This window comes from Panthera pardus, unplaced genomic scaffold (assembly GCF_024362965.1).
Source record: "Panthera pardus isolate Hobbes unplaced genomic scaffold, ASM2436296v1 HiC_scaffold_21, whole genome shotgun sequence".
NCBI classification, from domain to species: Eukaryota; Metazoa; Chordata; class Mammalia; order Carnivora; family Felidae; genus Panthera; species Panthera pardus.
The window spans coordinates 28,222,201-28,236,280 of record NW_026526777.1 but is presented as its reverse complement, the minus strand read 5'-3'; the positions used below and the strand labels follow the sequence as shown (position 1 = coordinate 28,236,280).

General features: G+C 41.7%; 1 protein-coding gene across 4 annotated transcripts; it reads right to left on the bottom strand.

Annotated features, from left to right (window-relative positions):
- Positions 1 to 4,279: 4,279 nt before the first annotated feature.
- Positions 4,280 to 12,692, bottom strand: UBE2T (ubiquitin conjugating enzyme E2 T). Of its 4 annotated transcripts, none has more exons than XM_019431610.2 (8): positions 12,601 to 12,621; positions 10,594 to 10,751; positions 8,972 to 9,144; positions 8,333 to 8,402; positions 7,131 to 7,236; positions 6,914 to 7,012; positions 6,687 to 6,770; positions 4,280 to 4,652 (listed from the first exon to the last, which is right to left on the bottom strand). In XM_019431610.2, the coding sequence occupies exons 3-8, from the start codon at positions 9,078 to 9,080 to the stop codon at positions 4,527 to 4,529; spliced, it is 594 nt and encodes a 197-aa protein (XP_019287155.1). In that variant the 5' UTR covers positions 9,081 to 9,144; positions 10,594 to 10,751; positions 12,601 to 12,621; the 3' UTR covers positions 4,280 to 4,526. The 4 variants fall into 4 exon arrangements, with proteins under 4 accessions (XP_019287155.1, XP_019287152.1, XP_019287146.1 ...); XM_019431607.2 differs by lacking the exon at positions 12,601 to 12,621 and adding an exon at positions 12,298 to 12,506; XM_019431601.2 differs by lacking the exon at positions 10,594 to 10,751 and having other exon boundaries at positions 12,601 to 12,692.
- Between the last annotated feature and the right edge of the window lie 1,388 nt (positions 12,693 to 14,080).

Below are 14,080 nucleotides of genomic sequence, written 5' to 3'. Positions count from 1 at the left end.
TGGAGAGAGGGATGGGTGCTCACTGGGCCATGGCAGAAACAAGGGGCGACTGGCCAAGAAGCAAGGAAAAAGTGGAATGTGTTGTTTCTGGGCATAGCACATCTGCGTCCATCACCCCGGGCTTAACCCAGCCTCTCCGGGGCTTCATTCGCAGCCCTGTGCGGGGCTCCACGCTGCCCTGCAGCCAGCTATCCTGGGGAGCAGGTTCTGAAACCACAGCCTCATACCCCCCACCCTGCTCTTCCCTCCCTCAGGCCACCCCAACCTAAACAAGACAACCTGGGCAGGGGGGCCACATGCTGATGGAAAAATACACACTTGGCTGGAAAAGCAGCTTTATTTGTATGTGTTGAATTCCCACAGCAGCTGAAGGATAAATAGCTGGTCCCCTGGCTTAGCTTAGAGACTGCCCACAAGGTGGGTGGTAAAATCTGTTCTTATTTAAATAGTTTTTGGGGAGGGGTGGGGAGAGGGACTGGGGGCAGCAGGAGAGGGGAGCTTGGAATCTGCAATGTTTATATGATCAGTCACGGATGTCATCTCTCCTCTTTAATTAGGGGTTTGTAGCTGGGAAACTTTGCTCAGCTTGCTTGTCCTAGGAACAGAGCAGACGGGTGAGTAGGCAAGGGGCAGAGCATCTCTTCGGGGCCGAACTGTGGTTGGACTGCTGTCTCCATCCCAGTCCCCAGCTAAGCACTCAGTAAATGTCAGCGCCGTGCTGCACCCTGTACTGGGTGCTTTATGTGCATTATCTTAGTCAATGCTTACAGCAACCTCATGAGTTAGGTACTATCATTATCCCTGTTCTGTGGGAGAAACCCAAAGTCCAAAAAGATTGAGTAGCATACCGGGGGCCCACAGTTGGTAAGCAGTACCAACTGATAATCCCCAGCCTGGGCTGGCTGGGGTCTCGTTGACTCCAGTGTCCATGCTTTTAACCCTTGCCGTCGTTCCTTTGGCTAGGGGTTAGGGACCTGGGCTTTTCTCATTCTCATTTTCTTTCTTTCGGTTCTCTAGCCCGAGTCCTCTGTACTTGCTGAGTCAGAGAGGTGAAGAGATGACTTCTAATCATTTTTGGCCCTTTTTATTACAATTAGAGAGAAAAATTTGTTGCCACTATATCCCCAGCACTTGGAATCAGACAATGTGCATAAAATGGACACATTTTCTGGTAAGAACAAGTGCTATGAATAAAGTCTATCAGGGTAATGGGCTATAGGCCAGAGTGCCTGGAAGTCAAGGTGCTCCTTTAGATGGAATAGACAAGGACTTTCTGGGGCAGCTACATTTGAGCTGAGACCATCATGAACAATGTAGAAATCCCTGGAGGGGGAATGAGCTAGATGTGTTCAAGAGATTGAAAGTAGGCTTCTGTGGCTAGAGTAGATAAGGGGTAGAGGGCATGCCTCTAGATAAGGATGGATAGATAAGGCAAAACAGGGGCTAGATCAATGTCTTATGGCTCAGGGAAGGAGACTGGATTTTTCCCACCCTAATTGCTAAAGGAAGCCACTTGGAGAGTTTTAAGGAAGGAAATAAAATCTGGCTTTTAGACCATCAAAAGTTTGTTCTTGCTGCTGTGAGAATGGACTGTAGAGAGGGTCAAGGCTGGAGGCAAGGAGACATAGGCTATGACTGCGCTACAAGTGGGATGATGGCAGCTTGAACCAGTGTTAGAAGAGGTAGAGAGAAGTGGCCGGCAGAACTGACCAGACTTGGTGATGGATCAGTTGTGTAGGGGGTTTGTCCTATAGGAGGTGCTCCTTTCCTACCACTGTTCCCTAAGTTCATCTCACACTTCACATCTGGCTTCACCCTCATCAGCATGTGGCATTTCCCTGGTCACAGCGATTGGTTTCAAGATGGTCCAATCATGGGAATTTTTGCTCCATGGCCTGCTGGGTATAAATTAGAGAGTACATAAGCCTACTTGCCGCTAGTAGTCACTCTAAAAGGGGAGTATATTTAAGGAGCAGAGAGTCAAGACAATGTTGTTACTCTGGATGGCAGATGGAAAGAGACTGAAATCTTGGTATTGTTGAGCCTCTGAACATACCAGTACAGATGCTCCCCCTACCCCCAGACTTTCTACTTAGTAAGGCAAAGAGCTTCCCTTGTTAGGGTCACCAGTTGGATTTCACTCACAACTGAAAGCATCCCAACCGATACGCTAATGTTATCTAGGAAGCCCAAATCAGAACTAAATATGCATGAGTGTAGGAGACAAGCCTGGAATAAAATCAATTCTGGGCTTTAAAAAGAGAACTGATTTGGGGGCGCCTTGGTGGCTCAAGTCAGTTAAGCATCCAACTTTTGGTTTTGGCTCAGGTGATGATCTCACAGTTCATGAGATTGAGCCCCGCTTCAGGCTCTGTGCTGACAGCTTGGGATTCTCTCCCTCTCTCTCGCCCCTCCCCTGCCCATGCATGCACATTCTCTTGCTGTCTCAAAATGAATAAACATTTAAAAAAATATTTTAAAAAGAGAACTGATTTTGAGAAATGTGTTAAAGAATTTTATAGAAGTTGGACATCTAAATAAATAAACAAACAAATAAATAAATAAGGCACCTGGGTGCCTCAGTCAGTTAAGTGGCTGACTTCGGCTCAGGTCATGATCTCACGGTTCATGGGTTCAAGCCCTGTGAAGAGCTCTGTGCTGACAGCTCGGAGCCTGGAGCCTGCTTCAGATTCGTATCTCCCTTTCTCTCTGTCCCTCCCCAGCTTGTGCTCTGTCTCTGTCTCTCTCTCTCAAAAATAAACATCAAATAAATACATAAATAATGAATTCTATAGAAGTTGGAAATTGATGAAGTAGGGGATACAGAAGAAATTTATATTTTCAGCTTAGGCCATCATCTGTCATCAATGGATTATATAAATTCCCATTTCTTATCTTCTGGGTATTGAGTCCTACGTGTTTTGTGGCAGGCTGTGCTGAATGAAGGATACAAGGTAACTCAGAGGTGGATGAATGGAAATCGCCTATTCAGAAAGGCACGATTTTAAAGTTCATTTATTTATTTTGAGAGGGGCATGAGTGGGGAGGGGCAGAGAGAGAGGGAGAGAGATAATCCCAAGCAGGCTTTGCACTGTTAGCATGGAGCCCGATGCGGGTCTCAAACTCATGAACCTGAGACCATGACCTAAGCAGAAATCAAGAGTCAGATGCTCAGTCAACTGAGCCAACCAGGAGCCCCCAGAGATGCACTATTTTGTGTGGGTGGTGCCTGGCCTAGGTATAAAATCACTGAGATAAAACTGGTACACTGGGATATGGACAGGGACATTACAGTCTTTATTTTTCTAGGTAGACTCCTAGTATCTGTATTCCTCAGAAAGTCTTTCACTTGGCATGGGCAGCCTCTTTCCACTTCAACTGATTTCTGCTTTTTCAAATCTGTTTTCCCTGTCATCTAAATAGAATAACAAAATCCAAGTATATTATAAAATTGTGAGTGGGGGATTCAGGTTTGGCACCTATTTGTTCAGAGTAGTACTTGCCATGAAATGAAGCTAGGGACAGAAAATGACACAAAAATCCTTATTTAAATTTGTATGGTTATTTGGTTAATCTCATGTCAGAATTTTTCACCATTATATTCTAAAACACTAGCACAATACTTGGTACATAGCAGGTGTTCAATAATTTATTGAACAAATGAAAATTATACCCTAGTAATTCTGACCAGCTATAAAAATCACAAAAAGTTAAAGCTGCAAAAAAATTAACAAAAGGGTACATTACCTTATTCCCACATTGTATTAAAACTTCTAAAAATGGGGTGCCTGGGTGGCTCGGTCGGTTGGGCGTCCGACTTCGGCTCAGGTCATGATCAGGTCTGCATCGGGCTCTGTGCTGACAGCTCAGAGCCTGGAGCTGCTTCGGATTCTGTGTCTCCCTCTCTCTCTACCCCTCCCCTGCTCAAGCTCTGTCTCTGTCTCTCTCAAAAACAAATAAACATTAAAAAAAAAAAACAAAAAACCCTTCTAAAGATAAAATAAAACAAAATAAAACAAAATAAAATAAAATAAAATAAAATAAAATAAAATAAAATAAAATAAAATAAAACAAAAATCTGAAAACCCAGAATCCCTAAAGCTTAGTGGTAACTGAACTGTTTCCAATAGCTACTTTACATCTACGTCAAACATTCAGTGTCCTGAGTGATGTTGGAAAGTTGGCAAAATAAAAGAGAAAATTCCAAATATTTTAACATTCTTATTATATAGCTTTCTGGACAGTTTGCTTCCAGACACACATTCAGGATAAACACACATTCAACATTAGATGATTATTTATTTTTCAGGTTTAAAAGGTTTCAAAATACGTATGTACAAGCTAAATAAAACAAACTACCCTCAGAGCATCTATGTAGAGCAGAATATGTAAATACACAAGGTCTGTTTTAGACGATACAAAAAATGATAATGTCAACAAATACAAAGACAAACAGTCAAGAAAGGTAAGCAAATTAGAGCATCTTAGCAAAGAATATATTAACTAAGATAGACCAGGACGAACCCCTAAGCATCAGGGCAAAATTTCTTTTCTGTGCCTCCCAGCTGCCTGGCTTTCCTTTTCTGTGTTGTGTTGCATACTTCGGAGTCACCAGCCTCTGGCAGATCACCAGGCATCTCCTCCTTATCAGCCTAAAAAGGAGCAGATACGGTAAGATAGAAGGTTCACACTAAAACCAGGATGGAGAACAATGAAGTGCTGTAATATAATTTCCAAGTACTTCTTTGTTACCTCTTGTATATAATTTTCCCTCCAAAGGCATCCTCCTCAATCTTTTGTATATTTTAAATTTTTGTTTCTTTTCATAAGTAACTGCTACTTAACTCAATCTGAAGGATGTTATAACTCAGCAAGAAACAGAACGTGCAAATCTTTGTTTTCCTGCAATTTGTATTGTTAAAGGATGAAGTTCTATCAATTTAAATCGGGGAAATTTTCCTTCTTCCATGAATGGTCCCATAAGAAATGTTAATTTTCCCCTCCCTCCTCTACCTCTCTCACTCCTTCCTGATTCCTGCAGTAGTCGCTTCTCAGCATTAAAAAAGAAAAAAGAATCTAAGTCATCTCTCATTTATCCATGCTACCCCCAAGAATATATATAAAAAAATTAACCCTTCAGTAAGTGGTGCTGGGAAAACTGGACAGCGACATGCAGAAGAATGAACCTGGACCGCTTTCTTACACCATAAACAAAAATAAACTCAAAATGGATGAAAGACCTAAATGTAAGACAGGAAGCCATCAAAATCCTCGAGGAGAAAGCAGGCAAAAACCTCTTTGATCTTGGCCACAGCAACTTCTTACTCAACACATCTCCGGAGGCAAGGGAAACAAAAACAAAAATGAACTACTCGGACCCCATCAAAATAAAAAGCTTCTGCATAGCGAAGGAAACAATCAGCAAAACTAAAAGACAACCTACAGAATGGGAGAAGATATTTGCAAACGACATATCAGATAAAGGGTTAGTATCCAAAATCTATAAAGAACTTATCAAACTCGACACCCAAAAAACAAATAATCCAGTGAAGAAATGGGCAAAAGACATGAATAGACACTTCTCCAAAGAAGACATCCAGATGGCCAACTGACACATGAAAAAATGCTCAACATCACTCATCATCAGGGAAATACAAATCAAAACCACAATGAAATACCACCTTACACCTGTCAGAATGGCTAACATTAACAACTCAGGCAACAACAGATGTTGGCGAGGATGCAGAGAAAGAGGATCTCTTTTGCACTGTTGGTGGCAGTGCAAGCTGGTGCAGCCACTCTGGAAAACACTATGGAGGGTCCTCAAAAAACTAAAAATAGAACTACCCTATGACCCAGCAATTGCACTACTAGGTATTTATCCAAGGGATACAGGTATGCTGTTTTGAAGGGACACATGCACCCCAATGTTTATAGCAGCACTATCAACAAAAGCCAAAGTATGGAAAGAGCCCAAATGTCCATCAATGGATGAATGGATAAAGAAGATATGGTATATATATACAATGGAGTATTACTTGGCAATCAAAAAGAATGAAATCTTGCCATTTGCAACTACGTGGATGGAACTGGAGGGTATTATGCTAAGTGAAATTAGTCAGAGAAAGACAAATATCATATGACTTCACTCATATGAAGACTTTAAGAGACAAAACAGATGAACATAAGGGAAGGGAAACAAAAATAATATAAAAACAAGGAGGGGGACAAAACAAGAGACTCATAAATATGGAGAACAGACAGAGGGTTACTGGAGGGGGTGTGGGGGGGATGGGCTAAAGGGGTAAGGAGCACTAAGGAATCTACTCCTGAAATCATTGTTGCACTATATGCTAATTTGGATGTAAATTAAAAAAAAATAAATTGAAAAGTATATATATATATATATATATATACACACACACAAAATTAACCAGATGCTGCCTACCCTCTAGTGTTGTCAATAGATGACAACTATTAAGGAAAAATGTACTTTTTGTTTGAACTACTAGCCTGTTTTGCTGAATAAGTATTTAGAAAGTTGCAATAGGAGAAAAAGATCAATTAGCTACTCTAGAGTACAGTACAAATTTAGCAAAGTTCATAAACATGTATACATTTATAAACAGATACACTTTTAATGGGCTAACAACAGGAGCAAAATCAGAACTGTACAATCATCATACCTTCTCTTTCTGTCTTGCATGCTTCTCTGTCCACTGCCTGGCATTCTTGAGGAAGACTGGCTTATTATATTTAAATTCGGAGGACTGAGACAAAATCAAAGAAGAGTCAGTGGAAAGAAAAATGATTTGTAGTGGTTCAGCGGCAGCTGCCACAGCTATCCTCACAAATGAAGTCGGAGGTATAAAGAAAGTAGGATATGGGCCGCAGAGGAAAAGAAGATACTTACTATGTCTGCCATAAGTGGGTCATCAGGGTTGGGTTCGGACATGAGCAACTGAATAGAAGTCAACACGGTTGCAATGTTGAGAGATGGTCTCCAGGCACCCTAAACACAGACAAATAGGCAGATACTTGTGCATTACTAAAAATGTTATACTCTAATTCAAGTTATATAGAGGAGAACCACAGACGGCTATACAGTCCACCCTTTACCCAGCACTCACTTTTGGTGGCAATTTGAGAACATCTAGACAAATCCGTCCAGCAGAATCAATGTTTGGATGATAGATTGGAGTAAGAAATCGGATCTGAGGGGGTTCAAACGGATACCTTTGAAAGCATAGGACAATAGAGAATTTTTATTAAAATATTGCTTCTTACTGTATTATAAAGTTTCCTGATGACTAATCAGGAAGACAGCCTTTGACAGGCAAAACTTTTCTCTCCTCAAGTTTTTATTATGAAAACTTACAAAAGTTGAAATAATAGCATTAAAAACACTCATATACCCACCACCTAGATCAAGCCACTTCACCCTCTAAATACTTCATCATGTGTCTCCCAAGAATAAGGTCATTCTCCTATATAACTGCAGTGCTACCAGTATACCTAAGAAAAAATTAAAAATTTATTCTCCAATATCATCTACTATTCAGATATCCTCAATTGCTCCCCAGTCTTTTTTTTTTTTTTTTACATATGGTTTTTTGAAAAACAGGATGCAATTAAGATTTATACATTGCCATTTGGTTATTATGCCTTTTTACTGAGACACAAACCTTGGAAAATTCCCAGTCTATTTTCAGAACTGATCTATCACATGATTATTATGCAACTTCTCTCAGGACTTTAACAAGTTTGGCCAGGATCTGACCTAGTGAATAGACATCTACATAACAGACATTCATTTCTTTCCTTCTTCATTCTGCACAAATCTGCAACTGCAACTCACCCGATGAGAACCTTGAAGGAGATCTGAATTAAAAGGGGCCTTAACATAGAAACAGAAAGTAGAATGGTGGTTGCCAGGTGCTGGGGGAAGAGAGGACTGGCAAGTTACTGATGAATGGGTATGGAATTTCAGTCTGGGAAAATGACAAAGTTCTGGAGAAGAATGGTGATAGGTGCATAACAATGTGAATGTATTTAATGCCACCGTACCAAACACTTAAAAGTGGTTTAAATGATCAATTTTATGTTACGTACATTTTAGCACAATGAAAAAAAGAGGGGCCTTAGATGTGATCTAACCCAGTTTTAGAGAAGGAATTTGAACTCCGGAGAGATAACTTGCCCAAGGTCACATTAAATCCTAAGACTAGGATTAAAACCTAGGACCTTTAACTCCTACATTTAACACTCTACTACATTACTCTATCTTCCAATAACTGTGCTTTAGTAAGTTTAGAATCTAATTCATACTAACCTCTCAGGAATGATAACTTCCAGCTTGAAAACACCTTTTTCATAAGGTGTGTCAGCCGCACCTAATATTTCTTAAAAGAAAAAAACCTAGTTAAAAGGTAATTGGATGATTCAAATGACCACACCATACAGACCTAATAAAATTGACGGTCCTAAAGAAAAGCTAGGTCTAGGACAGTAATTCTCTTTCAGGGCTTTAATAAGCTTGCATGCAAGACACCAATGTACCCATGTACTTTGTGTCATGGTGTCAAACAAAGGAGAGATGGAAGATCAAAACAGAAGTTGGACAATACTGACCATAGATCAAATACAAGCTGCAGATTTGTTTTGTATGGACTGCAGTATTCTAATCATTTATGTTTCCTGTCTGGCCTCACAGATATTTGAGATGGTGACCTTTGGTCTAAACACTGCTTCAGAGCTGGTGCCCAAATCCTGGCTACAAGTCAGCAAAAGGTGTAATAAAAGACCAAAGAAGCAATGTCAAGCAAATCTTTTTATACATGTAAACAAATTAGGGTTAGAAAGGTGGCAGGGCACTTTGACCTTGCCATTGGTCTCTACTTTAGAGTATACAAATGTTCAGATTTCAGCACAATCTCCAGTAGGGTCATCATAGGCAACACATGATACGTACGAGCTCGCAGATCATCCATTTGGTCCTTATCTTGCCAGCAAGTGATGCCCGGGGGTGGCTCTGTGGCTAACAACTTCAGCTCCCTCTTCAGACGGGAAGCTCTCTGCATGGTCCCCAGGCAGAAGGAACCACACACAGTTCACTGCACCACCCTAGGAGCTGGCTGGGATTCACTAGGGAGAAAAGGGGCAACCATGAAATAGTCAGCAATAGTGACTGGGGTTTTTAGCACATGGCTTCAATATAGTAAAAAACAAATTCTTCATATCAGTCCCCATTCTGAGAAGGGAATCTACGCTTTTTCTATTTCCTTCTTGTTATCTATTCAAGCAAGTAAATTTTAAAAATAAAGTGTAAATAATGAAAAAAGTTCTACAAACAACAAACACACTACAAGTTTTCAATTAATGTCTGTTTCCGTTGACAAATTATAAACTCATGAGGTAGAGCCTGGGTCTAATTTTACCCCCCACCGCCCCCTCAGCATGCCTGGCATAGAAAAGGATTGACAAATATTAGCTGCGGGAGGAAGTCCATATAAGCTTTGTGAGGAAAGCAAGGAATGAATGATATGGAGGTAGTCTCACTCTGAGATATTTACAAGCCAAGGCTTAAATGTCTGTTTTCTCCATGTACCTCGGATTCCACATCCTTCCAGTTCTTTAGTATTTCCAATCTCCTTCCCATCAACATTCACATATGCTCAAAATCTCTCTCACCTGAAACAAACACCCACATCCACACCCACTCAACACCCTTCCTAACTCTACTTCTCCCTTTAGCTACTATTCAAAGGACACGGATCTTTTGATAGAGGAGTTACATATCCCATCTGCCAGTTTGTCTTTTGACAAACTTTTGATGTCTTTGAACCGACGCACAACTATGAACTCTAACATAATCGATTTTAAAACCTTTTCCTTTACACGGATACTTTTGTGTATTAAAATTTTCCCTAACCCCAAACTTAGCTATTTGTCTACATATTCTTCTAAATGTGTTACGATTTAAGTCTTTAATCCAGTGGGAATCACTTTTTGGGTATACTGTGAGGTAGAGGCCCAATTTTGGATTTCTTCCTCCATAGGAATAACCAATCGTCTTAGTCCCTTTTATTGGAAAGTCCATCCTTTCCCTGCTGATATGGTCATAAATTAAATTTCCATATATGGGTAGATCTGTTTTGCGATTCTTCAATTTGTTCCACTGGTCAATTGGATTATCTTTGAGCCAATACCTATTTTAATTACTATAACTTATTAATAGGACTTGATATATACAAGTTGAGTTCCTCCACCTTGTTCTTTTTCTTCAGGAATGTCTTGATTACTCTTGATCCTCTACTCTTCCATATGAAGTTTGAGAATTACCTCATAAAAGTCCACAAATACATACACCTCAGGATCTGGTTCTCAGGCTCACTCACAAAGGCTTAAACATTAAAAGGTCAATTAATTAATTTGTACAACTACAGTAAAATCTTTAATTTTAATCCCGCACAGTCTCTCAAGTTGTTTCTACTTGGAAAACTAATTATAATCAGAAGATTACCTGGTGGGCACAGATTGTAAACTGAATGGTTGTTATTTATGATAATCATAAATTTAGATTGAGGCACCTACCTCAATCACAGGGATGTTTAAAGGAGAGTAAATTTGTGTATTGGTTAGGTAAAGACACTCTCCTGCACTGTGTTGCAGATAAATGGGTCCTTTGGGTCTTTCTTTTCTAATCTTCAGGTTTGCTGCTCCTCCACAATTAACAAACTCTTCCGGAAATACTTAAATAAGATTAATAATATTACAAGTGAATTAAATCATTAAATATAATTATACTACAACAACCTTTCATATAAAGTATTCTTTAAAAATTTTTGTTTTTATTTGAGAGAGTGAGAGAGAGAGAGAGAGAGAGGGAAGGAGAGGGAGAGAGGGCAAGGTGGGGAGGGGTAGAGAGAGAGAAGGAGACACAGAATCTGAAGCAGGCGCTTAAACGACTGAGCCACCCAGGTGCCCCTAAATTATTCCTTAAAGTACTTCCAAATTTCCTTAGCCACACCCATTACGAGTATCATCTTTTGCTCCGATCCTGGAGCCTGCTTCAGATTCTTTGTCTCCCTCTCTCTCTGCCCCTCCCCTGCTCATGCTCTGTCTCTTTCTGTCTCAAAAACAAATAAGAACGGGGCGCCTGGGTGGCTCGGTCAGTTAAGTGGCTGACTTCGGCTCAGGTCATGATCTCACGGTCTGTGAGTTCGAGCCCCGCATCAGGCTCTGTGCTGACAGCTCAGAGCCCGGAGCCCGTTTCAGATTCTGTGTCTCCCTCTCTCTCTGACCCTCCCCTGTTCATGCTCTGTCTCTCTCTGTCTCAAAAATAAATAAATGTTAAAAAAAAAAAAAAATAAGAACGTTAAAAAAAGAACTATTATAAGAGTATCGTCTTTTGGAGGCAGTTATTTTACTAGATAATTAACCTCACCTTTCATATACAGATCCTTACTACTTTTCTCAGTAAGCAGATACTGAGAAAGCAAGGACAGTAAGAAATCACAAGTAACAGAGTGTAGTTTTATATAAAATGAGAACCCAGGGGAAAGGCATGGTAAAGGGATTAGAATACGGTGAGAACAAGCCAGACAATTTCTCTAAAGAAATTTCTCTGGTTGCCTCAACCAGACCCCAGTCTCACGATATTGACACAAATTGGTGTATGGCACTCCTTGGCTCAAAAGCCATCAATTACTGCCTATTTTCTGGGCACAAAGATTCTTTACAATCAAACCCCAACGCCTATTTCCAACTCCATTTCCAGTAACTACTCTCCACAAACTTGTGCTTCAGCCACACCGATTTCTTGCTGCCCACAAGAGTCTGATTCTTTCATACCTACAGACATATACACATTAAATGATCACTTCTTGCCCTTCTCTAATAATGCATCCCAATCCTCTACTCCTTTCAAAGGTCACCCTCTCTGCTTCCACACCAACTTGCATCGTGAGTGGTAATTCATCTCTGACAGCCTCTCCTCCTAGGGCAAAATGCCTTGAGGGCAGGTCTAGTCTATCTATGTAAGTTTTTCTCCTTTCTTTTAAAAAATTTTTTGAATCACGGGCGCCCGGGGGGCTCAGTCGGTTAAGCGCCGGACTTCAGCTCAGGGCAAGATCTCCTAGTTCGTGGGTTCGAGCCCCGCATCGGGCTCTATGCTGACAGCTCGGAGCCTGGAGCCTGCGACGATTCTGTGTCTCCCTCTCTCTCTCTCTCCCTCTCAAAAATAAACAAACATTAAAAGAAATTAAAACAAATTTTTTTTTAATCTACAATGCCTACCAGTATGCAGCCCTGTAATAAGTTTCAGTAGCTAATGAAGGAAACGTGAACTTTGGACCAGATGGTGAAGAAGGCAGAACCGCCTGTGCGTGGCCCCGAGGCATACTTCTCCCAGGGGCACACTTCCTGCTGCGCTCGGGGAGCTCGGGCCACCAAAGGGCTGCAGAGATTCTACAAAGCCTCCGCTTTTCCCAGCTTCTCCCTTCGGAAGAGTGGAAACAGGACTCCTTTCCACCTAGCACCGCAGGGAACAACGCTGGCATGCGTCTTCACCACCTCGCAACCAGAAAACTCCCCTCTTACCTGGGCGAACTCGACTCGCAACACCGCAGCGCTCAAAGCAGCTGCTCCCCGCCCCTGCGCAAGCCCAGAAGTTCGGTGCGGCTCCGCCTCCCTCCCCTAGGGGCTTGCGATTGGCCCGCAGCAATGCCCGGGGGAGGAGCGCAGCGCCCTATTGGCTAGCGCTCTGACCTGACTTCCGCTCGCGCCGCTTTCAAATCGGAGCGCGCTTCCGACGCCACCCGTCCATCTCTTACGCGAAGCTGTCGTTCAGGGCTGAGACGCTCATAGGTTCTGCCCGGCTGCACCAACTGGTGTGGCCTGTGCGGTGACAAGTTCTGTTATGAAGTCAGCTCTCTTTGTCAGAGCAGGCAAGAAGTTGGAAATCGCCTCATAGGAGGAACAATGAAGGGAACCGGAAATATTTGAACTGGAGAAGGGAATGCGTGATACGTCTCTTCATTTAAGTGTTCTTTCACATGGAAAATTCTGCTTCAGAGGACACATCAAAGACCAATGGATGAAAGCTAAAGCGATGCAGAATTTAGCTCAATGAAGCACTGTAGCAATTAGAACCTTGAAGAACAGAACAGGTAAACTTGAGAGGTAGTGAATTCCTTCATCAGTGGAAGGGTTCAAGTGGAAGTTAATTAGGGATAGTGCAAAAGGGATCCTTGCATTGGGTGGAAGTTTAGAATAGATGACTTTGAGGCTTTCTTCCAACTCTAAGAGTGTGGTACTACCTGACCAAGGAGGTGTCTGTTTATGGCTAAGCTGGCATTGACTTCTCAAAGGTTCCTCGGCTCCGTGAGCATACATGGTGGCTTGGACCTGACTTGAATCTAAAGGACACGGCTGTAACTTGACTAGCCTTTGGGAATACTGTGGGTGGGAAGACAACAACAACAGCACACACACGAAATCTTCATCTCCCTGCTTTCAGCTCATTGTGTGGCTTTGGAACAATGGTGGCATAGGAGTAATGACCAGTCTTCCTAAACTTGCAAACCAATATAATTCTGGCCGCTGCAGCGATTTCTGCATTTAGTCCAGAACGGTGTTAAGTAGCACGTGGTTCCGGGAGCCCACTGCCTGGTATGTTACCTCTACCCTGGAGACCCACACATTCACTAGCTCTGTGTCCATGGTTCTACCCTGGGGATCCCCACGTTGATTTTAAGAATGAATCAACTAAAGTAGCTTATGAATTACAAACATAAGGAGTCTTAGGACTGTTCAACCTAATTTCCAGTTCACTTACTGGGGTTTTGCATTTATTGCTAGTATTTCCTCATTGTAATGAAGTGTTTTCTAGAGTTGGCTGCTTATGTTACTGCTGATTTTTTTTTTAATCCCTTCAGTGTCTTTCTTTTTTTTAAATTTTTTTTTTTAACGTTTATTTATTTTTGAGACAGAGAGAGACAGAGCATGAACGGGGAGGGGCAGAGAGAGAGGGAGACACAGAACTGGAAGCAGGCTCCAGGCTCTGAGCCATCAGCCCAGA